We start from the raw sequence: 26483 nt of genomic DNA, 5'->3' as shown, positions 1-26483 counted from the left end.
CATCGTGTTCTTTCATGAGGCCTCCAGGACGTGTCTGCCGTAGTAACTGAGAGTGACTGCTCACTGGGCATACTCCGTACCACACTCTCGATATCTGATTTGCCTAGAGAAGTCAGATGTGATCAGATAATCTTCCTTATTCATGCTTATTCAATCAAAAAAGTATTAAGTGTTTTCTCTGTATAAAGCATGTTTTTAGGGTGCAAAGGGGAATAAGCCTGGACCTGCTTTAGTAGTGTCCAGCCTACAGGCCAGAGCCAGATGTTTAAACAACTAATTATAAAAACAAGGAAGAATGAATAACAATATAATAATAATAAAGGTTCAGGTCCACATCCCTTAAGTATAATTGAAAAATTAAATAAGCTTGAGAAACGTTGTGTTTTTTTGTAACTCATTTGGCAGCAAAACTTGTCCTGACATGAACTGAGGAGCAAGCCCTGACCTGAAATGACATGAAGCTATTTTAAGTCTTTATTTATCCTATCTAGTGATTATTCATGCTTTGCTACCAATATCTTAATTTTTTTTACTGAGAGCTGCCTAGACTCTGTTGAAGATGTTACAGTATATACAGTATATCTATGCATGTATGTAATATACAGTATATATAATGTATGACCTTTGCAAAATTAGAAAATTCTGTATTTCGAATCATATCTGGATCCAAGGGTGGTAAGGGATATGGACTTGTAGCATTATTTAACCTGTACCATTTTAATATACACTTAGATTGTTTCCTCTTCTAATCTTTAGAACATGTTGCTGAAATTAACCGTATACAAATGTCATTTTACATATGTGGAAGGATATCTGTAAGAAATAATGTAAAAGTTAATTGCTGGATCAAAGGATATGGGTATTTGATGGGTGTTAGCAATTTTGTAAGATAGCGCCACATTGCAAGACAGTTTGCAATCTTGACTTTTGTGTGTATGTGTGCTAGTGCTTTGGTTTATTTTCCACTTAGTGCAAGGCACGTGGTTATGGGTGACAGGAAGGCTTGTGTGTGGCTTGGATAGTAAAGAGCGATGCTCTCTCTCAACTTCCATTTTGGTGTTTTGCTCTTTTGGTATAAAAGAACCCAACTGCTTCTGCTTGCTGCAGCTGGCCTAGTCTATGGGGCGGGGTTGGGAAAAGGGTAGAGAGGGGTAGAGAGGAGGGGAGGGGGGAGGGTCTCAACAGAGCCTACTGCCCCTGGAAGTCTGGTGGCTGCTGGAAGCCGCTCAGGATGGGGGCCCAGCATTGGCTTTGCTGGACTGGCCAACAGCCCTGTTTCCTTGTGGCTTCCCGAGCCGGGTCATAGGTGATCATGCTGCTGGAGATCTGGGGAGGTGGCGAGTGCTCTGGGAACACCCATCACTGGCCGTAAACGGGAGAGTGGACTTCCCAAAACAGAAGCTCTTCCGTCAGTGACCCGGGTCAGCCTTGGAGAGACCGGGGTGATGGGAGGTGGCTTCCCCAGGGTACTCAGCACTTCCAAAGCAGCTGTTCCACTGGAAGTGGAACCCAGGCGCCACTGGTACTAGTAGTTGTAGGTGGCCGCTGGCGATCTGCTGGAGGGGATGGCTGCCGTGCTCTTGCTTGTGGAAACCTCGGCAGCGACTCCTAGCGGGCCTCCTCCGCACACGATCACGGGTGCGTGGGGGGGGACCCAGGCTCTAGGCCACGTAGCCCATTTGCAGAAGAGTCCACTGGAGGCCGCTCCACCACCAAGATGCGTGGGGTTGACTTTTTTTTAATAAAGCTTTTTTTCAAAATAGTCATTTAGGCCCAGGAGAACAGATGTAGGATGTAGCTGTGTCACATAGGCTTTTTCAGAATAGACATATATAGTACGTTTTGAAATCAGGAAGTAGGAACTGTCCCACTTTGTTCTTTTCCAAGATGGTTTTAACTATTCTGGATCCCTTGCATTTCCATACAAATTTTAGAATCAGCTTGTCAATTTTTGCAAAAAAAGGAAAGCTAGGAATTTGATAGAGATTGCAATGAATTATAGATCATTTGGGGGAATATTTTCATCACAACAATATTGCCTTCCAAGTAATTTACTTAGATCTTTAATTTCAACATTTTGCCATTTGCAGTGTATAATTCTTATACCTTTTTTCAAATGTATTACCATGTTTCCCCGAAAATAAGACCTAGCTGGACAATCACCTCTAATGCGTCTTTTGGAACAAAAATTAATGTAAGACCTGGTTTTATTTTACTATAGTATAAGACCACGTATAATATAATATAACATAACATAACAAATAATATAATACCAGGTCTTAATTTTTGCTCCAAAAGACGTATTAGAGCTGATTGTCCAGCTATGTCTTATTTTCGGGGAAACTCGGTAGTAAGTATTTAATTCTTTTAGGGGCTTTTGTAACTTGAATTGTTTTTTAATTTTATTTTTGGCTTGATTTGTTAGCTTATAGAAATACAGTTGATTTTTATATATTGACCTTGTATCCTGCAACGTTGCCAAACTATTTATTAGTCCTAATAATTTTTTGTAGATTTCTTAGGATTTTCTATGTAGAAGAGCATGTCATATACAGAGGTTGTTTTACCTCTTTGTTTCCAATCTGGATTTTTAAATCTTTTTTTTTTTCCCTTGCCTAACTGCCCTGGCTAGAACTTCTAGTACAATATTAAAAAGAGATGGTAAAAGCAGACATCTTTGTCTTGTTCCTTATTTTGGGAGTACACAATTCAATCTTTTTGCCTTAAGTATGGAGACTAGTTGTGACTTTTCATAGATGCCCTTTATCAAATTGAAGAAATTCTCTTGTATTCTTAATTTCTTCAGCATTATTATCATGAAAGAGTGTTGGATTTTGTCAAATGCTTTTTCTGCATCTGTTGTCATAATTGTGGCTTTTGTCTTTTAGTCTATTAATATGGTATATCACATTAATTGATTTTTGGATGTGAAGTAGGGCTTTTTAGTAATTCTCTATGCTTTCTACAACTCATCACAGAACTGTTGTGATGCTGTTTTTGCTGTTGTTAAGTAGTTTTTGACAGCTATCCATTTGATGAGGGAAGCGTTTGATGAGGTTTCCCTGTTACTTAGTTTTGTTGAAGATATCTGTGGGTGGTGCGTGCTTTTGTTTTCGTTTTTGTTTTATTGTTATTATTTTATTCTGGTTGTCGGGGGAAAGTAAGAGAGATTCAAAAACAACCACGATTCTCTAAGTGAGAATAGAACACAATGCGTTATATAAGAGTTGAATTTGTAGTCTTTTGTTCCATTAGTTAGGTAGACTTAAATAAGAATATAGGCCTGACTGTTTAAGATATACAGAGATTTTGAAATTTATTATGTTGTTTGGGATGCAGGGAAGCATCCAAAATGCATTTGTATAGTGAAAATAAAGCCCAAAAGCTTATGGAGGAAGGACCACTGTTTTGGGCCAGTAGCCACTTAGGAGGCGTTTAGTATCTTAAAGAGTTGTGGGAATGTAATTCCCTGTATCTCAAAATGTGGTCAAGTAACCAACAGCATTGGCATCACATGGGAGCTTTATGGAAAGGCGGAATCTTAGCTCACCCCAGACTTACTGATTCAGAATCTCCATTTTAACTAGATCGCAGGTGATTCCTATGCATGTTAGCGCTGGGAAAGCTCTGATGTGTTTACTCTCAAAGTATGACTTTGGGCAATAGACAGTTGTCTTTTAAAGTGATTAATAGCATTAACTGATTTTTTTTTAAGTTTAACTATAAAGACATAATAATAAGTTGTGCACCTGAAGCCTTAAAGGTTATAAAATGATTTTTTTAAATGTTTAAATATAGTCCACCTATAATATTGACAGGTGACTGTTGTTAGGGCCAAAAATATTATATTTATACTTTTAGTATGCTAGCGTATAGCAACTATCTTCATTTACCATCTATAAAGATAATTCATCTCTAACTTTACTATTTTGATTGATATTAACTAAAAATAATTTATCCTCTGCATTGTTCAGAAAGGTTTTAAGATTGCTTTATCATTTTGTTGTAAACTAATTGAAACTAATTTATCTAGTATTTATATAATTTATAGTCAAAAGAATACTATTAATTACATATCAGATTATAACTTTTTTCTTCAAAATTATTTTACTAGTTATTGTAAATTATAGTGTTGTAAATTATAGCATTATTGTATGTTATAGCGTTAGAGATTAAATGGTCATTTCATATTTTAGATCTTGGTAATGTTCTAACTTCTACTCCAAATGCCAAAACTGTTAATGGTAAAGCTGAAAGCAGTGATAGTGGAGCTGAGTCTGAGGAAGAAGAGGCCCAAGAAGAAGTGAAAGAAGCAGAACGAAGTGATAATGGTAATCTTTGGATGATGGGCTAATAATTCTACATTAAATAAGACAAAAGGATATGGAGAAGTTTGGCTGATTTGGTGTTGTATGCGTATAGTGGGATGTGGGCTGTTGACCCTGTAATCAGGTTTGCTGTGGACCAAAAGACTCTACTATAGGGACAGCCAGCCTTACTCATAGGTGGAATAGATAGCAGTTGAAAGCTAACGAGACTAGGCCATTCCTCCAAATGTAATGCCTGAAATGCTGCATTAGAAATACATTCATTTGGGTTGGCCGGTTAGCTCAGCTGGTTAGAGCGTGGTGCTGATAAAACCGAGGTTGCCAGTTTGATCACCACATGGGCCACTGTGAGTTGCGCCCTCCTTAAAAAAAGAAAAGCAAAAAAATAAAAAAACAAATATATTCATTTAAGGTATTGTTTCCAATATGAATATATGTTACCAAGAATAGGAGACAAGTTAAACTCTGAATATCCTGTCAAGAATAGAATCCTGAGAATAGGATACAGGCAGAACTTTTGATGAAGAGGGAATATTGGAATCATGGGATGCTGCTTAGAGGGGCTTTAGTAGTAAGGGGGGCCTTATTAGTAAGAGTTCTGGTAATTCTGGGGAAGACTGTTTTAGAAAAGGGAGGCAGAATAACACCAAAACAAACTGCACAACTTAGTTTTGCCTTCAAGTTCCGTTAAGGTGTGATAATACCTTCTTTGAAGGATGTTTTTATTGGCTATTTTTGTACTGCTGGGTCTCATAGAACAATTTGCCTATGCTGAGGGAATGTCAAGTCCTTGAGAGATTCTCTCTTAAAAGAGAGAAAATTCACAGGGAACTGAAGCAGTTTTGAAACCACAGTTTGGGTGAGCCCTCAGCATATTAAAAAACCCCTCTTCTAGGAGCACCCCATCTCTGTGATCTAAGTAGGAAACCCTTCAAAGGAATTATGGTAGGTTGGGGAAACAACTACTTAACATTAGAACATCATATACAGAAATTGACCTCGTGGACTTTTATGAATTTTTCCATTTTTACATAAAAGATAAGAAAATGGTGAAGAAACCCACAGACCATGAGAATTTGGAAATCGTTGTGACTAATGGCTATGATGAAGACAGCCTTATTCAGGATGTACAGTGTGATATTCATGCCAGTTCTGCCCCGAGTGGCAGCAGCGCTGAAGAAATGAAATCTGTAGATGCAAACTTGGACGAACCTGACAAAACTGCTGTCTGCACTCATCAAGGTATTCTCCCATAATGATTACTTAGCTTCTTCCCTGTGAATAATAATATAGCCTCTTCCCTGTGAATAAAATATTCTTTTAATAATTTCAGAATGTTTAGCAGCAAATTTAGAGTTTAAAAACCACTTATTTGGTAATATCTTAAGGTTTGTTAATATTAGGAGGTTTTATTAATATATCTTCGAAAGAAATGTATTAATAATTTTTTTATACTATATTTTTACTCTGTGATTTTTCAGTTGTTTTTGTGTGTGTGGCATTTTAAAATAAAATTTTGAAATTTTTACTTTTATTCCTCATGTTCCTTTTAATTTAAACCTCTGATTATATGATACCTTTGTTCTCCAATCAGCAAGATAAGTTGTACTCTTTTCATATTTTAGGGCTGTAGGGGTGAGCCTATAATATGTATATGGTGAATTATTAACATTGTTGCAATACAGCCAAGAAACCAAGAAATATAATTTCTTCATCTAACAACCAATCTTGAATACTTGCATCTAAATTTAGACCTCCTAGCTGATTGTCAGTTTTCTCTTATAATGTTAAGTTTTGCAAGGTTTGATCTGGACAGTCTTTGTATAATTCTATGATAAAATATTTTGTAATCTTTTCAAATGAAATTTATCAACTAAATTTAAAGTTTTGTTAAGTTAAAAGAAAAAAGTATGGCTTGGTAAATCAAATTTGTCTCCCAGTATGAAAATAGTGTAGAGCTAATACATTTTGAAAATTGAATAAATGCATATTTCTTCAATTAGAGAATAATTATTCTACCTGGCTATTTATTCATATTTAGATATAAATGATGATCATGTTGAAGATGTTTCAGGAATTCAGCATTTGACAAGTGATTCAGACAGTGAAGTTTACTGTGATTCCATGGAGCAATTTGGACAAGAAGAGGTAAAAATGACATTTTTTAATTGGTAAGTTTTCAAAGTGGTATGTCAGAATTCGGTACATAACTTCTGTTAATAGCAGATGTATATGTTGTTCATCACTTTGAAAACATACCTCTAAAATGTTTAAACATTTGTATTTCAAATTAGTTCTTGTGAATTAAAAAGTATGTAGAATTCCTGAATATTCAAAAAATAACATTTAAATGTTACATGATAACTTACAATATATTTATATTTATAAATATTCTGGGAAAAGTGAGATGGGGAAGCAGAAGGAAAACTCTTTGTGCTAGTCCGTATGTCTGAAACATTGATAAACATTAAAAAATTGATTAATCTTCAAGCGAATCTGTTTTTCACATTGACTTTAATACATTGAACTGAAATTTTGAGTGGAAATACTTTTCAAATTTCAGTTAATTGAGATTCAATATGGGAAGCTAACATTTGAAAAAATTGTTAAAAGTACGTGAATTTTTTTTTCTTGCTTTGACAACTTTTTCTTATAATGGCTAGGGGTGGTTTTGACAGCTGTATTTATGTTTGGTGGTTTTGTATTTTTCCCCTACTATTTCCCCACCCCTGTTCTAATATCGTTCATGTGTGTCTTATAGAAAATCATTTATCCTTTGCCTGCCTGAAGTAATGATTTTAATTTTTTCTTTTTGTGTTTCCCTTTTTAAAAAATTTTATGATGTAATTAAATTTACCTCTTAACTTTCTCAAATTTTAAAAACACACGAATGAACAGAATACTTTCTAAGGTCAAACACAAATGACTAGCATAGATGGGAAGAATAATGGAAAGGAGGCTAAACTGAGAATTAGCTGAAATTAATCAAAAATGAAAAGGGATAAAAATCCAGATTTCCTTTTATTTTCTCTTTTTAAGAAGATTTAGTTGACGAAGGTTGGTGAAAAAGGACTGGATAGGGGTTAATCTCAGTAAACATCTGGGTGCTAAATTCTAGGTTTGCTCCTGTTTTCTCTGTAAGTCAGTTAATGGACTAAAATCTTTCATGGGGTTCTGCCTGATCTGACTCCTACTTATCTTTTTGGCTGCTGTTGATACCGCTGTCCTGTTTGGGCTTTGCTCATACCCACCGGGGCCTTCTCTCTGTTCCTCTAATATGTCTAGTCCCTTCCGCTTCTCTCCACCAGCACCAACATCTTGGCATTCATTTTGCTAGAATGTAATTCACCATTCACCAAGTTAATGCTTGCATATCCTGTGAACCCTGATGCAGATATCCCTTCCTGAAGGAAACCTTCTTTAGATAGGATACCAGAGCCTTACCACATCACCATCCTCACCAAGTCTAACTTAATTATAGGTTGTCATCTACAGGTTACCTAGGTGGGTTCTTTTAAAAATATTTTTAATTTCTCTGATAAATTTTGGAGTCCTTGGGAATCAAGGTGTTTTTCAAGTTCTTTTTGTGGACAACTAAGATCACATTTTTTGTTTGCCTATTACCATTAGAACATTTCCTTTTCTCATTAATTTCCCCATTTTTAAATTTCTCCTTAATTTAGACACTTATTTAAATGTTCCTTGGACAAATGACTGACTCACGAGAACAATACATTGCCATAACTTCTCAATTGTTTCCTCATAAATGAATCATTTCCCGTTTCTCCCTTACATGTAGGAGGCAGAATATTAATTGAAGAAATTTTTTAGAAAAGTAGTATTTTCTATTATAAACTGAAAAAATATTTTATGAAGACTAATTCTTTTATTATCATGAAAACTTTGTGATGTATAATTTATGTTTGTAGCTTTTAACTAATTTTTTTACATTTGTAGTCTTTAGACAGCTTTACATCAAACAATGGACCATTTCGATATTACTTGGGTAGTGATCCCAATCAGCCCTTGGAAAATTGTGGTTTTCCTGAAGATGTTCGGGTACCTCCTGGGAAGGGCATTGTCGGGGATATGCAGGTGGTAGCAGTCAAAGGAAAAGGTGAAATAAAGCATGGAGGAGAAGATGGCAGGAGTGACAGTGGGGCCCCACACCGAGAGAAACGGGGTGGAGAAAATGAGGAATTCTCCAATGTCAGAAGAGGGAGAGGTGTGTATTACTTGTGTTTTTGGATCTTTATAATCTGATTAGTGAAACAGAGTGTCTAGGTAGGAGTGGTATTAGAATTATCAATCTGCAAAGGGAATGTGAAAAATTAACCGTATATAACATCGTTTTTCTTTGTGTCTGATTCTTACCTTTGATTGAACAAGGCAGAGTAGTGTGTTCTCTGAAGGCGTGGGGGAGAACATTTCTATGTTTACATCTTTTATGCAAATTTTTGAGGTATCCTAGTTTGTGTTTTATCACCCCTCTGAAAAATCACTTACCAGTTGCTCCAACTATGCTGATATTTTTATACTTATTAGTAAAAATTAGAATTTTTTTTCTTCCACATTTCCCCACTTAAGTCAAAAGATGTTTAAATCTGACAATTCAAATAATAGACATAAAAGAACATGTAACAATACAAAGGTAAACATTAAAAATAGTAATGTGATGAGGTAATAGAATAGAGTTGAATGGGAAGAAAAGTAAGTAATTTATAATTGTTTATAGTAAGGAATGAATAGGTATTGTCAAAAAAGAATTAATGGAAAGACAAATACTATATGATCTCACTTACATGGAATCTAAACAATAAAACAAACACAAAAACCTAACTTGTAGATAACAGAGAACATATTGGTGATTCCCGGAGGTGGAAAGGGGGCAGGAGTTGCAGGGTAGGCAAAATGAGAGAAGGCAGTCAAAATGTACAAACTTCTAGTTATAAAATAAATAACTCATGGGATGTAATGTACAGCATGGTGATGACAGTTTATAATACTGTATTGTATATTTGAAAGTTACTGAGAGAGTAGATCTTTTTATTTTTCAATTACAGTTGACAGTTAATGTTATTTTATATTAGTTTCAGGCGTACCGCATGGTGGTTTGACATTTAAATAATTTAGGAAGTGACCTCCCCCATAAGTCTGGTACCCATCTGGCACCCTACGTAGCTATTGCAATATTATTGATTATATTCCCTAAGAGAGTAGATCTTAAAAATTCTAATCACAAGAAAAAAAAAATCTGGAACCGTGTATGGTGATAGATGTTAACTAGACTTATTGTGGGGATCATTTCACAGTATTTATAAATATCTAATGATTATAATTTACACCTGAAAAAAAAGGAAAACCCCTGTTTAATTTCATGAGGTCATAAAATGTTAAGGGATTGTCTATGTATCTAGTTTAAAAAACCTACACAAAATAAAGCAAATTTTAAGGCATGGCAGGGAAAAAAAAAGAATTAATGGGATTAAGAAAATTATAGTTTAAAAAATAACCATTTGAACACAAACAGAATTGTGAATATTTAGTTAAGAGAAGGAAGATCACAGCATATTTCTAGAGCTTTGAATTCAGGTCCCTTTCTTTAGGCAATTTATCAAAACTGCTTATACGAAAGGCATCCTATTTACATCCTGACTTCACCCAACCTACAACGTGCTACAACTTCCAGCAATCTCAGGGACCCATGCAAGTGGCATACCCTGAAAGTTAAGCTTTGGGAGCTTCGTGTAAACAAATGCTGAGCCCTTATTCTTTGTCTGGCTGTGTTCTGGGTCCTAGAGCTGCTGTAGAGGAGACGACAAAGCTCCTCCTTCAGTGCGGCTTACCTTCTGGTATAGGGGAGCTGACAGTGAAGAAATAAATAGTTCAGCTATGTTGCAAATGGTGATCAGTGCTCTGAGGGGGAAAAAATAGGGTATTTAGATAGTGACTGGAGGTGGGGATTAGCGTAACGTGGGAATGGTCTGAGTAATCCTGTTGTGAAGGCTGGTTTTAAAGTGGGTAGTAAAGTAAGCAGAGACAGGAATAATTCTCTAGCATTGTCAGTACTCACTGATAGGCCTTCATAGAGTATCTCAAGCTCTTAAGGATGCAGGAAAAAACAGCCTCAAACTGGATTTCCCACTCTCTCCACCCCACCATGTAAATTCCATACCAATAGCTGAAGTGGTCCTTTCACCAAGGACCACTTCAAAATTTACTTCATTTTGATATAAAAGTAGTAGTTTTCTTAAAAATGGCAGCAAGCACCTCAATGTACTCTTGGGGATTTAACTTGGCAAACAGCTCGTTATGTTTCTCTTACAAGCCCAAACATTGCTTAATACCAGTTCAGCTTCAGCAATGCTGCTGCTATAGGGTTCCAGAATGCCAAATGGCAACGAGGTAGATAAATGCCTGTTTATTATTTAAAATTAAAGAAACCCATTATATTAGTAAATGTAAAAACATGCACTATTCCATTTCTGCGAGGGTAGGGTCACATGGTACTACCTTTTATATGCTGCAGGATAAAACTGTTTCAGCCTTTCTGAGAAAAACTTGGCAACACTCATTAAGAACCTTGACCAAGTTGTTATCCTTTGACCCAGTATTTTGAATCTGTCTTAAAGAAATCAGCAGAGATTTGGACAAATACTCATATACAAAGACATTCATTGCAGTGTTTTTTGTAATGGCAAAAATTTGGAATCTTGCAGACTATCCAGAAGTGGAGAATGATCAAGTAAATTACTTCATATCTTACTAGGGAGTTTGTTTCAATGTTTTTAGAATAAAATTTAATGTTGCAGATAAAGGTTTACAGTGTTTTTTTTAAAGTAGGATACAAAATCATGTATAAGGGGTAATGCCAATTCTATAAGTCTATGCGTAGAAAAAAGAATGGATGGATATACAACAAAATCTTAAAAGTAATGAGATTTCAATATCTCTATAAGTGTAATGGAATTTATGATAAGAAAAGCATTTCAAAACATTTTGGGAGGCTTACAATAACCAAAAAGGAAAATACAGCTATTTAGTGTAGCTTTTAATATTCTAAAGAAACAAGTCTTCAAGTTTTTTCAGTCTTGTTACCTTGTTTAGTAAAAAATTGGGGGGAATGCACCCAGAATATGTATGTATTGTTTGTGAATTATACGCATTTAGTCATGTACTAGGACATTAGGTACATTATAAAACCTTTGGGGGAAAAAAATCTAAGAATATATCAGTATAAATAGAAGTTTACATATGTACTCTTTGATCTCAATAATTTATTTTCTGCACTTCCTGAGATTGCCTCCATTCCACTTTGGAGATTTAGATCTCAGAAATAACAGAGGAAAATGAATAAAACACGCTATTTCTACTATCATAGCACTAATTTACAACTAACCTGTTTCGCTCTCTTAAAATAGGGCAGAGGATGCAACATTTGAGCGAAGGAACCAAGGGTTGGCAAGTGGGAAGTGGAGGTGACGGGGAGCGCTGGGGTTCCGACCGAGGGACGCGAGGCAGCCTCAACGAGCAGATTGCTCTCGTGCTCTTGCGACTGCAGGAGGACATGCAGAATGTCCTGCAGAGACTTCACAAACTGGAAACGCTAACGGCGTCCCAGGTAAGCGTCTATATTTGTCTTGCCTTCTACTTGTTGATCCTGTAAAACAGTGTGTAATCTGTATTGATCAGATTTACACAAGTCGTGTATTTTAATGATTTTTTAAAAAAATAAATAGGACCTACAAGTACTTTTGAAAATATTGCTTAAGAAAAGACCCAAAAGCTAAATGCCAATTTAAGGCATAGAAAATTTTCAGAGTGTAAAATTCACAGTACCATTCTGGAGGAACGAGGAAGTTGCTTGGTGTTAGAAGAATAAGAGCTGTTTAAATAGTTCAATTTGAGGAACTAATAAAGAGACCGTACCTAATACCCTAGAGTTCATCATTAGAGAGTCATTTTTTTGTTGGAATCCTTGTCCTCTATCTTGACTTCTTCTTAAAATACTGTACAGATGATATATTGAGCTACTAATTTTTTAGTGTAAATTAGTTTTAGGATCAAAACTTGAAAGCCAGAGAGTGGTGTGGAGTTATATTTGACCTCCACTATTATTTAATCCTGGAGGATCAAAGGTATTAAGCCTTTGAAAAGGCAGCACAGCTTGTTGTTGCAGAAACTCAAGCAGAACCTAGACATCATGCAAATGAGGGCAGTGCCCTTTGTGCTGTGGCAGATTGCTTTCCTGTGCTGAATAAAGCCAGGCAGGTGCACCCGGAGAACATCCCGAAAGAAGGGAAGAGGGGGTCATAGGAAAGGACAATTCAGCCTGGTTCACAGTTTTGACTGGGCTGTGAAAATCTCTGGACTCAGCTGCAGAGCTTTCAAATGCCTACTAGTGATCTGCCCCCGACTCATTCCTCCTTGGGTAGTGTTGGTTGGAGAAAAGAATGAGACGACTGGCCTTGCTGTCTGACCTAGCTTCAAACGTGATATAACGTCCAAGCACCACGCTGTAGCAGATGTTAAGAAGAACTTGTAGGGATTAATCAAAGAAAATGTGCTTTCATTATAAGATGAATACGTTAAATATAGATATATGAGGTGTGATCAAAAGATATGGTGAATGTTTAAATTTAAAAAAGTATTACAGTAAGACACATTGCCATTAATCTCCCTCAAAATACTCTCCCTCGCTTCAAAAACACGTATCCCATCGTTCTTGCCAATTTCTGAAGCAGTTGTGGAAGTCTTCTTTCATAAGTGTCTTTACTTCATCCTCCCTCATGACAACACTCTCTGTAACACACATCACTTCTGGTATATGGCAATTTCTGTCAAATAAAAACATTACGGTGCGTCCTTATCCACCTAATCACCAGATATGGCATGGTGCGACTTCTGGCTCTTCCCCCAAAGGCAAAATGAATGTGAAAGGGAAATGATTTGAATCTGTTCAGGACATTGAGGCAGCCACAACAGTGCAAATAAAGATACTCACGAAAGAGGACTTCCAGAACTGCTTCAGAAAGTGGCATCAAACGATGGGATAAGTGTGATTGAAGCGAGGGGGAGTATTTTGAGAGGAATTAATGGCAATGTGTCTTTTATTGTAATAAATTTTTTTATTTAAACATTCACCGTACTTTATGATTGCACCTCATATGTGAAGAAACTAGTACTGTAGGCTTTCTAAACAACCGTTGTAAATATCTTACCCTTTAACTTACTCAGATTATCACAAGGTTTCTCAATTATACGTATGTCCGTGATTCTCAATTATATTTTATTATTAATATCACTTAGATTAGTAATCTGTAGACTCTCAAGAGTGTGAACACCCTAAAATAATATGTAAATTTCTGTTTGATTTTGCATTTTTAGAGAGGGTTTGTTGCCTTCCACTGGACTTGTAATGAAAAAGAGATTAAGAACAGTGCCTTTTCTCCCTGCACCTCCAGGACCCTCCTCCTTTTTAAAAAATAAATTGTTGACAAATATGAATCCCCAAAAAAAGAATAGTGCCTTAAATAAATGACATTATCTTGTTTGTCCAAGTAAGTGTAGGTTGTTGATATCAAACTATTTTATTTGTATCTTTCATTAGTAAGAAAATTTTATTCTATATTAGCTTGAGAAATTTAGGCCCATGATCCCCTCAAACAATCACTTGATTAGTACAGAACTATCTAAAGGAAGCAAAAAGAGCTAACCCATGCCGGAAACCTCATTTGTTAAATTAGTTGAACATTATTGTTTTGGTAATCTTTCTTTTCTTGTTCCGTGATTTTTTTTTTTAAAGAATATTTTGTATCTAATGTCTAATGTATCTAAATTCTGCTAAAAATTCTTTTGATTTTTTAAAATTATTTTTTCAGATATAGGTGACATTAATATTATATTAATTTATATTAATTTTAGGTACACAGCACAGTGGATATTTATATAATTTATGCAGTGATGTCCCTGATTAATCTAGTACCCCCAGGGACTATATATAGTTGTTGTAACATTATTGACTGTATTCTTTATGCTGTATTTTACATCCCTATGACTATTTTGTAACTACCAATCTATATTTCTTAATCCCTTTCCTTTCGATTTTTTTAAAGAAGTTATCTTTCTCACTCTTGTCTTACATATAACAAGCTTTGAAGAAATTCTGACATATTGGGACTTTTCACCTTAAAATTTGTAGAATTCATTCGTATGCATTAAATTTTGCATGATTAATTTGCATAAATAAAGGAAATACATTGATGGTAGGATAGCAGTAGGTCGTAGAACTGAAGGAAACTTAGTCCAACATCCTTAGTTCAGCAGATGAAGAAGCTGAGATACTGAGAAGATGCTTTCATATTAATAGCGGAGCCAGGTCTGTAATTCAAGTTTCCTGATTTCTCATGCAACATGGTTTCCACATCAGTAAGCTGCTTGAGATGTATTATTATTCTGGGTGGTTTTTTTTTGGTAAAATAGCTCCTTAAATTTACTTTCTCAATAAATATTTGTTAACTGGCCACATAGCAGATACTATTCTAGGCAGTGGACACAAAAATGAAAAGGGAAGTAGCAGAGTGTAGCAGACCTTCAAGCAAACTACATGTGTTCAAATCCTAGCTCTGCCACTTACTATCCAATCTTGAGTCAGGTTATTTAATTTTTCTGTGCTTTACTTTTCTTATCTAGAAAAGGAAATATTAATGCCTACCTCATAAGCTTGTTCAGAGAATAAAATAGAATTCTTACTACAGTGCCTAGAACATATTAAGCACTTAAGTATTGTCATCACACGAGATGATGACGAGAACAAGAATGGTAAAACAGTTTGCTTTCTTCCCTAAGGAAGTTCACAGCCTTAGGGAAGACCTAACTTAAATAATTTTTTGTCTTTGATTTGTTTCGCAATGGTTGCTATTATGTAAGAATTTTCCCTTCAAAGTGATTTAGCAAAAAATTTAGTAATCTTTATTTTAATCTAGCACTAGAATGATAATAGAATTTCTAAATATATAAAAGCTACATGAAAACTACTTGATATTGACAAAGATTTCTTGCTTGACCAAACTTTAGTCAGGCTCCTAAACCTTCACTTAGGCCCATCTGCTCGTGTCTTCCTTAGAGAATCCAGTTTTAGCAAAAACCCTGCTAACTCAGTTTAACAAGAACTGCCTACCTTCAGTATCTGATTAGGTTCCTCATCCTCCACAATCTCCCAGGTGATATCTAATCACCCTCGGCTGTTTTTAGCAAGAATCCTGTTAGGTTGGGTTAGCCAGCATCTCCCTTAATCTCCCTACTCCTGATGTTCCCTCTTAATAATTTTCCATCCACTGAACTATTTCTTTCCTTTTTCTTTTTAAAGGCATTCTGTTATTGTGTGTGTGTTTTTTTAAAGATTTTATTGGGGAACGGGAACAGGACTTTATTGGGGAACAGTGTGTACTACCAGGGCTTTTTCTAAGTCAAGTTGTTGTCCTTTCAGTCTTAGTTTTTGAGGGCGCAGCTCAGCTCCAGGTCCAGTTGCCGTTGCTAGTTGCAGGGGGGCGCAGCCCACCATCCCTTGTGGGAGTCGAACTGGCAACCTTGTTGTTGAGAGCCTGGGCTTCAACCAGCTGAGCCATCTGGGAGCTCAGCAGCAGCTTAGCTCAAGGTGCCATGTTCAATCTTAGTTGCAGGGGGCAGAGCCCACCATCCCTTGCGGGACTCGAGGAATTCAACCAGCAACCTTGTGGTTGAGAGCCCACTGGCCCATGTGGGAATCGAACCAGCAGCCTTCGGAGTTAGGAGAAGGGAGCTCTAACCTCTTGAGCCACCGGGCCGGCCCCCACCCTATTTCTTAACTGTAAATTCCCACTTGCCCCTGCTCTACTGGTAATTGGGCCTAATCTCTCTCCCCCACTACAGTGGTCCCTGTACTTACAGTGATAGCCCCTGCTCCCTTGAGTAAAATCTTCCTTACCATGCCTTTAACAAGTGTCATTGAATTTTTTTCTTTAACAGTATGTATGAGTAAATATCATTAAAGCAAAAGATGATACTGCTAATCACGCATTACTGCCGGTTACTTCTTAAGTATAAGCAGTGGGACTCTTCATTTGCTTTTCGAGACCATTTATTACTTAAAATTCACCAACAGTTCCATTTGTTAGTTGTGAGTCTATCTTAGTATTTATTGGTAGTCTCTACATTAATGAAGAGTAGTTGTGTCATAACACTGGGATTTGGTCACCTCAAGTTCCATTCTAAATGACAGACTAATGTGACCTTAAATAAGTCATCAGATACCTGGGAGCCCAATTTTGTAAATCTCCCCTTTATTCCATTAAGTCTGGAGAAGTGCCATTAAGGTAAATCTCTTAGTTAAATATTGCTAGGCCTACAAGGTACTATTACAACTAATATCATAAAAATCATTACTTTGTCTAGATTCTTTCCTCATTTGCAACTTGAATATACTAGAACTGTAACTTCTTTAACACCCTAATGGTCTGAAGGATTATTGCAACATCTAGAGGAAATTAACTTAGCTTTACCTGTAAGGTATAGTCGTACTGGGCCACACACGCACACACTTGATAGCAGGCTCCCTCTTACCTGGGTCTTTGCAGTTGCTGTTTCCTCGGTACAGGATGCTGTTTCCCCAGTCAGCCACATAGTTTACAGTGTTTCTTTGTTTAGGTCCTTGCTCAGATGTTAGCAAAAGCTTCCCTGACCACTCTTGCTTCCAAGCCTCCCCTCCTCTGACATGTCCCATCTTCCTTCCCTGTTTTATTTTCCTTTTATTATCTGTATCCTTCCATTAGAGTATAAGCTCCATTAGGGCAGCGATTTCTATTATTTTGCTCCCTGTTATATCTATAATGCTCAGAATAGTGATTGGTATGTAGTAAACTCTCAGTAAATATTTATTGAATGAATGAATGATCTCATTAATCTTCATACCATTTCTCTAAAGTTATAATAAATGGAGAAAACTGGAGTAATGAATTTCTAACACCTAGTTTCAGGAAACTTGTTTGGGATGAGCCAAATTGGAATCTGAGTTTCCTAAATTAGTTTGAATTTTTTCTGCTGAGTTTATACTCCTCATTAAAAAACTTGCAATTCTCACCCCTTCCCCCCAAAAAAGGTAACTGTGTGAGGTGAGGGATGTGTTCATCAACTGGATTATAGTAATCATTTCACAATATACACATGTATTGAGTCATCAAGTTGTATATTTTGAATATATACAGTTTTGTCAATTACGTCTAATAAAGCTGGGAGAACTAAAAAAATAAAAACCTACAACAGTAACAGCTTATTTGATACCTCTTCTGCTATAACTTCACATGAATTTCCAAAACAGATCTTTCAATATTATTTACATAATCTTTCCAATTTTAATTGATAATCAAGACTGTAGTTCTCAAATGTTTGTTTGTAAATTGGTAGTTTGTATGGAAATTACCAGAATTAATGAGAAAACTTGATTAAGTAATAAGAATATAAAAAAAGTAATGGATTAGGTTAATTTGAGGTTTTATTTTGATAATTTTCTAAAATTTGAACTATAAAACATAAAACGCCAGAGGTGTTTATTTGACTAGTAATTTTAGGGACCTTGTCATTTGGTCAATATGGGTTTCAGGATAATCGAAGCATAATTAGCAGAGAAAGAGAATAAACTAATGTTTCAGTTTTTTTAAGATAGGAAACTGAAAAATTACTGGGTTTTTTTTTTTTGTTTTTTTGTTTTTTTTTTGCATTTGTCAAAGCTAAATCACTTTCATTTGTATTTATAGGCAAAATCATCAACATTACAGTCTCCCGTACAGGTAAGAAATTCTCTTCTTAAATCTAAGTGCTGGTGTTTCAAATAAGCTACAATTAGATTTTATGAGGTCCTTGAGTATTCCAAGTGAATCTACCTGTAAACCTCTGAAGCTAAAAATATATTTGTTTTAACTGATGGTTACCAGATAGGAGGGTATTGGGGAGCAGGATCAAAAAGGTGAAGGGATTAAGATGTGTAAATTGGTAGTTACAAAATAGTCACGGGGACATAAAGTACAGTATGGGGAATATAGTCAATAATATTGTAATAACTATGTATGGTGCCAAGTGGGTACTAAACTTATTGGGGGTATCACTTCATAAGTTATATAAATATCTAATTACTATGTTGTACAACTGAAACTAATATAATATTGAATGTCCACTATAATTGAAAACAATATATATGTGTATATATATATATACACACACACATATATTTATATATATATATATATATATATATATATACACACACACATATATATGTTTGTTTTGTGTGTTTTTTAAGTCCGTAGTACTCCCAAAAGTCCAATTACTAAATTATGCTCTGAAATACAGAATATCTCCCTGTCTTTAGCAGATTTATTATTAGTTATATATTTTCAAAATTATGAATTGTGTGTTTTTAAGTTTATACATGCACTATGTAATAGACTGATGATCAGCTTGTTTTATTTTCTCAGAGACCATCTTGGTGGCCCTTCGAGATGTCTCCTGGTGCATTAACTTTTGCTATCATATGGCCTTTTATCGCCCAATGGTTGGTGCATTTATATTATCAAAGAAGGAGAAGGTAATACTGTAGTTTTATCATTCAAAGTCGTGTGTAAACCCTACAGTAGACAGAGCTTTCAGCTGCAGTTAAAGGGATAGGTCCAATTTTAAAGATACATTGTCACACTGAACATTCTATATTGATGCTGAGATTGAAACTACCTTGGAAATGGTATCTGGTGGATTTCTAAGTACTCGTTAGATTTCAGATGTTTTCACTTAAGAGCATCTGATGGATTTGTACATCTTTGATTTGGGCAACAACAAGAAAAGGCTTATAGGCTTACATTTCTTGGCTTATGAGGAAACGATGTTCTTAAAGTCTGATGTTTATTTTGGGCTCTTTGCTAATTTGAAAGGATAGGGTTGCTAGGATGCTCTCTATACCTTTGAAATATAGACATTGACATTTCAGAAAATGTTCGACCTGGTGGTTGACTATGTCTAGAAATAGGGATTATTCTAATTTGAGGGCGAGAAATTCCAATTTAGGGTGCCAGGAGATAAATAAGCCTGAGAATAATAGATTGGAGTCCTTGAAAGTATTCTGAGATTGTCTAAGTTGGGAATAACTTGAGGCCAAAATTCTTGGATTCAAGAAAATTCTTAAAGCATATTTTTGGACACTATGTAAACTGAATTACTTTCCATAATTGTTTACCTCAATGATGGCCTCACTGATTATGTTTTTGGTGTTTTGTCACCATTTCCCTTTAAGTAACACAGATGGGGAAAAGAAATAGGGTATTTGATAATAAGAGTTTAAGTGCTTTTTTAAAAATGTGAGTAGAAACACATTTTTAAAAATCTAACAGTTAAGTGATTTCAGGTATGTTGTTCCTGTACGAAAGAACCCAAGTTTCTAATTAATACATGTGATAACAAAAGCAAAGCCAAACATTTACCCTTCTCTGATATAGAAGGGATTCTCAGCACATTAGTGTAGGTGCTATGTACGGTATTATAATATATTGTAGTAGAGAAAATGAAAGACCTGTGACATTAGGTGAATTGTTTCAGTCTTCTTTGTTCTCTGCTTATGTTAAGACAGTTTAATTTATGTTCATAAATGAACTCAGTAAGTTTTCTGGTAAATTAATGTTCCTGGACTATACCTGCCCACTTGAAAAAAACTTAATAGTGTTTCAGAAGCATAAGTTGCTTTTTCAGTATTGTAAATACTACTCCTTTCTAATCCACGTGTGTATGTGCCATTTCACCTAAGATGTAGACCTTAATTTAAATTCATTCTTTTCTTCTTTCACACATTTTACATTTCTCTTGTGATGGTTGGGTTTAATGCTGTACAGTATTTTAAATTCTGATTTCCCTGATAATAGGAAACAATAGGAGGGAAAAAGAACCAAAGCTTTTTCCAACACGTAGTAATACTAGATATAAGCTACAGGGAACAGTGGCACTAAAGGCAGGTGTTTACAGATTTCGCAATGCATTTCTGGGTTCCCTTTTGTGCTTCCTATGTACAAAATAGGGAATTGGAGGGAAGAGAAATTTGACATAAGACAAAAAACCCTAAAGCTTACTTTGGTTAATAATTTATTTTATGCTCAAGGTTGGAGCAGCTTGTTACTTCATTAAAGACTGAAAAACAAAACTGTACTTTGCTTCAGCAGTCAGCAAAAAATTGCAATTTTTATAAAATTATTTTTATTTATTTAATTTTTTTAAAGATTTTATTGGGGAAGGGGAACAGGACTTTATTGGGGAACAGTGTGTATTACTTCCAGGACTTTTTTCCAAGTCAAGTTGTTTTCCTTTCAATCTTAGTTGTGGAGGGTGCTGTTCAGCTTCAAGTTGTTGTCCTTTCAGTAGTTGTGGAGGGCGCAGCTCAGCTCCAGGTCCATTTGCCAGTTGCTAGTTGCAGGGGGCGCAGCCCACCATTCCTTGCGGGGTTCAAAACCTTGTGGTTGAGAGTACGCTCTCCAACCAACTGAGCCATCTGGAGCTCAGCGGCAGCTCAGCTCAAGGTGCCGTGTTCAATCTTAGTTGCAGGGGGCGCTGCCCACCATCCCTTGCAGGACTCGAGGAATTGAACTGGCAACCTTGTGGTTGAGAGCCCACTGGCCCACGGAGTTAGGATCACAGAGCTCTAACTGCCTGAGCCACCGGGCCGGCCCTAAAATTATTTTTTTTTAATGTACCTTACTATTTAAATTTTTCTGCTTTGTTGTTATTGAATCTTTATCAAATTTTCCACTGTATGTTAGGTGTTTAGTCCTTCCAAATTGCAAATTACTTAGCATTGCACAACTGCATTTTGATGAGATACGGTGTTTTTATGTATTGTTTGCTTATGTATGTAACAAATGAACTGTTGTTGGAGATAGAGCTATATTGGAAACAAATTTTGGTCTTAAGGGGATTTAGGTGTTTTTTAATCTGGGAGGGTTTAACAGTTTTTAATCTGACACAGGAATGAAGATTAGAGAGCAGAGTACATATATGGTTTAGAGGAGACAAGTCTATGTTAGAGATGAAGGAAAAGATCTAGAAATCCTGTTAGGATGGGAAAAGTGTGGGCAGAAGAGGGTGTGCCCTACTCATAATAGGGACCATCCTGTACCTCCTATCCTGGTACAGTGTCTGGCCATAGTAGGCTTTCAGTAAATACGTGCTAAATGCATGGCTGAATGCCCACTGTTGGCAGGATGGCAAACTGAAGTACCACATGACATGGAAAAGCTTTCATTTTATCTAATAAATATGCATCTGACACAGACAGACAAGCTAAAGTAGTCCTATGCATATGTAAGATAAGTGGCTCTTTGTGGTAAGCTTTCAAAAAACTTTTTTTGACATTAATACTTAGGGTCCACTGCTTGATTTTTTTTTTCCAGTATAGGAGAATATAAATGTAAAAGTAAAAGATTTCTCATATCTCTGCAGTGGATCAGAAAAACGTTCTTTCTCTATGTGATACGAAGAACAACACCTGCAGACCTCTTGAAAGATAGGCCCTGAATAGCCTTTTGTGGTGCCATCTCTCCCCAGTTACCTAACCTGATAGTCGACTGTGAAAATTATCCATGAGTTAAATACTGAAAGCAGACCTATGAAGTCCAAAAGACAGCTCTTAATCTATTACTTTTTCTGAATCTATTACTACTATTTCTACTTTTCTACTATTTCTATATCTACTTTTTCTTTATTCCTTTTCTTTATCAGTCTGCCCAGATTCATAAATTGGCTGTCATACAGTTTCCTTGGAAGTAGTGAGCTCTCACTAGAGAGGTCATCAGTAAAAACTGCATGGGGGTGGGGAGGATCTCAGGAGACTCATTCTTCACCTGGAGCCTGGGGAAGATGGGCCTGACTCAGGAAGGCAGGCTCGAGCTATGAGGAGAAGCCCCGCAGTACGGCTAGAGCAGCGGGCTGGGGCAAAGGCAGGATTTTATTCCGTTCTCTTATCTGTTCCTTTCTGTAACTTTTCTTACCACACTGTACCCCACATTTTACAAGTTAATTTTTTAAAAAACAAGAGAAAGACCTCATTAAGATCCTGAAAAACATTCTAAAGTTCTGAAAATAGTGATTTGTGTGTGTTCTATTTCCCTGTTGTAATAGATAGATCAGGGTTCATAGACCCAAGTTGTGTACTTTTTTGTAAATTTGCAAAGGACCTTGTGTAGTAATCCGAATCACATGGGTTCTTGATAAATTTGCTAACTGTTCAGGTGTACCTTCCTGCTAACATACCAGCTAAAACCTCACTCAGGCATTAGTGTTTCGAACCATCCATAATTCTGTCGCTTCAAGGGCATTTTTTCTTCATGTCCTGAGTGATCTCCTTCTGTTATGTGAACACTGATCTGATTATTTAAAATGTTACTCCTACCAAGGAGGTCTACATAAGAAGATTTCTACAGAGGATGAGGAATGATCCCATTATTTAAAATCTCATCGCTCCTGCCAAGGGGTTGCAGAAGAGCACTTCTACGGAAGAGAGGAATGTGTGATGAGACAGTTGTAGGCGCTTTGGCATCCTGAGGAGGAGATAGAGATTTTACAGGTGTGGGACATTTCCCAGAACTCAGATCATGTGACTTGTCTCGTGCCAAGCAGCCCGCCTTCTCTGAGAGCTCATTCACGTTGCTATCATTTAAACCGGCAAGGTATACATATCTGAATTGTTGGTTTGTATGTCCCCCCTCCCCCAGCCCTCAGCTAAACTAGAGCTCTTTTGAGAACCTGCCTCATTGATGTTTGAATCCCCAGTACCCGGCACATTGCCTGAAAAGCAGCAGATACATAATATCTGTTGATTTAATGGGTAGCCCAGATTGTACATCTATCAACCTTTTGTAGTTTTATTAAGCTTTTTTTGTTTCACAGCTTTGTCATTTTGAAAAGATTGCAGAATAAGTTGCAAAAATCTGACTTGCGGACTAACCGACTAGGAAAGGATGAGAATTTAGAAACTACAAGTGGAGGAATATACATTTAAATTATTTATTAAAAACCATTTGATAATGTCAGCACTTGAAATTGGATCTTTCCTATTGAGCTATAAGTCACATGATGTAATTTCATAAGGATTATTTGTAATGTTGTGGTTTTATTTTGAAATTGAATATCACGATAATGTTATCATTTAGAGAATTCTTTGATGTGGGATGTGTTTTATATTCAGGTTGCATTTCTATTCATAGGAAATTGGTTTTTACTTTCTTTTTAAAGAAAACTGAACTGAAGAAAATGCTATTTTACTCAAGAAGACTACTGGGCTGGATGACCTCAGAATGAAATGGATTGTGGAGCTCACAAGAAAATCTTAGTTTGTGATGATTACATTTCTTTTTGTTGTCCAGTAGTTTGGTTTGCGTACATATATACATATCTATTTTACACTACACAAATGATAACATTTTAAGGACTAATATTGCTGATACTTGAATAGTTAATCTCAACTAGGCTATAAATAGCGTACATAGATTTACCTTACCCTGAACTTGAAGGACAATAAATTATTGATTATTGTTTGGTAACATGTTTACCTGATTATCTCCCATAGAGAAATATAAGTTCCTTAGGTACAGTTGTGATAATGAGATCAGATTTATAACTGGGTATTTTTAATTTTCTAAATTAAATGTGAGAAAGAATACAAACCAGGAGTTAATTTCAAATGAGATGAAATTGGCTTTATATGTTAGTCACTGAATTGCCATGCCAAGGAGTAGAAAACTGCTGGTAGAATCTTCTCCACATCCACTTTGTGGGCTGCTCATAATCTTTGTTGGGCGTTCAGAGCTCTGATTTTAATGTTCAGACATCATTATTATAAAGTAGAGCCCTAAATACGAGGCTTAGTTTTTACAAATGATTCACAGGGTGGGCATAATCTGCTTGTGCAAATGATAAAGTAGGTGTGAAAGTTTATTCTGAGCCTGTAGATCATTCATAAGATTTGTATTCAATCCTTTACATTTATTCCTTTGTAATAATTTGTCTTTAACTTGTTTCTGCTTCATAGGGTGCTTTGAACTATAACATGAAAAAACTTATTTATACTGTTTTTACAAAGGTCAAAAAGGAAACATGAAAATCACTTTTCTGCAACTGGTAAACTACACAGACTAGATTCTTAACCTCTTTAGTGCCTGTTTTTCCTTCAGAGTATAATATTTGAAAAATATCTATTTCATCGGGGTAGTCAAAGGATTTGCAAGCTAGTAGGCTATATGCTTCTCTATAAGGCATACCCAACTAACGTAACTGTGTCTCTCCCCCACCTCCCACATTCAAACTAAAAAGAAGACTGTTATTTAGATCCTTGAAAGCTTTATTTGGAAATATTCTTCCTGTATACCTTCAAAAACTCTCTGCTCATTTAGATGTACCTTGTGCTTTAAAGATGTCTCTGATTCACAGGCTTATAGCGAATACTTTTTAAGCATTCTTGGTAGGTATGATGTTGAGTTTAGTATTATATGATCAGAGCGTTTTCGATAGGAAAAACTAATCGACCCCTAGTATAGAGAGTGGTTCTTTGTTTGCCTAAAGAAAACACTATAAGAATGCAATTTGCTTTTCCCAAGAGTCTTTTCTTCCTTATTTTTTTCTTTCATATAACATGTTTGTTTGTTTTTTTAATCCCATCTTAATTAAAATGTGTCTGTCTAAAGGGATCTATTAACATTTGCTTTTTAAAACTCTCCTTTATGTATTTAGGAATAAAAATGAAACGACTGAATTATATGTAAAAAATAAAGTTTAAACCTGTGGATCAGGTATTATTTTAAAAAATTAGATATTGGGTATCAGAAAATGGTGGGAAATAAAATGCAGATTAAGAATGTAAGCAGTTGTGATTCATTACAAGCAGTCGGAGGTAACTAACTCTTAGGGATAACCATTTGTATCCTATTCCAAAGTTTTATTTTATAGTTTGAAAAGCACTTTACACACAGTTCCTATATGTACAAGTAAAGATGTAAGTTAATATATACTGTTACTGCTTTGTTTAACAAGAACCTCACTTAAAATTTTAAATCGACAGCTATGGTATTTTTTTAATGATCTTCTTTTCTGTTTCTTTATTGTAAAACTAAGTTAAAAATAAAAGGTTAATGAGAAATGATATGGTTTTTATTATTTGCTAGTGTTAGAAGTACATGGATTTTATATATACACATATATATGTATTAAGGATTAAATGAGAATAAATAGTAGGAATTCATAGAAAGGAATCATGCGTCTTTCAAAATAAAACCATGCTATTACATATATTTTGTAAATATCAGAACCTGGGATGAAGTTTAACTCATTTAGTTATTTAGTTGGGGATGTTACTGATCCAGTCAAAATCTTAGTTTCAATTCTTATACCAAACAAACAGCTTCCCACAGCCATTCAGTGCACCCTAATCCGATGTCTTAAATATGAGGAGTGATTGAAACATATGGTGAATGTTTAAATAAAAAATGTATTACAGTAAAAGACACATTGCCATTAATCCCCCCCATAATACTCCCCTTCACTTATCCCATCATTCTTGCCACTTCTGAAGCAGTTCTGGAAGTCCTCTTTCATGAGTGTCTTTACTTCATCCTCTATCATGACAACACTCCATGTCACACATCATTTTTGGTACAGCAATTTCTGTCAGATAAAAACATTACAGTGTGTCCTCATCCACCTTATTCACCAGATCTGGCACTGTGCGACTTCTGGCTCTTCCCCAAAGTCAAACTGACCATGAAGGGGAAACATTTTGAATCGATTCAGCACATTGAGGCAGCCATGACAGTGCAACTAAAGACATTCACGAAAGAGGACTTCCAGAGCTGCTTCAGAAAGTGGCAAGAACGATGGGATAAGTGTAATTGAAGCAAGGGGGAGTATTTTGAGAGTATTTTGGCAAGGTGTCTTTTACTGTAATAAATTTTTTTTAAAAATTTAAATACCATATTTTTGTGATCACACCTTGTACATACCTTTCGTCCTAGGTGGAAAATGGTGAGAGGCTTTTGTGTTTTTAATACAAACATGTAACTTGTAACTTCTACAGATAGTGATAAAGGTGATGTTAGCTAT

At 35.7% G+C, this 26483-nt stretch overlaps 1 protein-coding gene across 13 annotated transcripts in view; it reads left to right on the top strand.

The window, feature by feature from the left end:
* The window catches only part of ACBD5 (acyl-CoA binding domain containing 5), a gene marked incomplete at its 5' end in the record, with an annotated part of 41049 nt that extends 15522 nt beyond the window's left edge, over positions 1–25527 (top strand). For 7 of the 13 annotated variants that reach the window (XM_081060037.1, XM_081060036.1, XM_081060035.1 and 4 more), the window contains 8 exons: positions 4197–4331; positions 5367–5570; positions 6370–6476; positions 8286–8553; positions 11750–11949; positions 18119–18151; positions 18836–18945; positions 23625–25527. In XM_081060037.1, coding sequence (XP_080916163.1) covers positions 4197–4331; positions 5367–5570; positions 6370–6476; positions 8286–8553; positions 11750–11949; positions 18119–18151; positions 18836–18945; positions 23625–23637 — 1070 coding nt within the window. In that variant the 3' untranslated portion in view covers positions 23638–25527. Of the gene's footprint in view, positions 1–4196; positions 4332–5366; positions 5571–6369; positions 6477–8285; positions 8554–11749; positions 11950–18118; positions 18152–18835; positions 18946–23596 lie in introns of all 13 variants that reach the window. The other 6 variants (XM_081060031.1, XM_081060032.1, XM_081060039.1 and 3 more) reach the window with 1 other exon arrangement.
* Positions 25528–26483: the final 956 nt, after the last annotated feature.

This window comes from Rhinolophus hipposideros (genome assembly GCF_964194185.1).
Source record: "Rhinolophus hipposideros genome assembly, chromosome: 1".
In the NCBI taxonomy this organism is placed as follows: domain Eukaryota; kingdom Metazoa; phylum Chordata; class Mammalia; order Chiroptera; family Rhinolophidae; genus Rhinolophus; species Rhinolophus hipposideros.
Note: the sequence above shows the minus strand (reverse complement) of the source record. Positions and strands in the feature narration are given on the sequence as shown.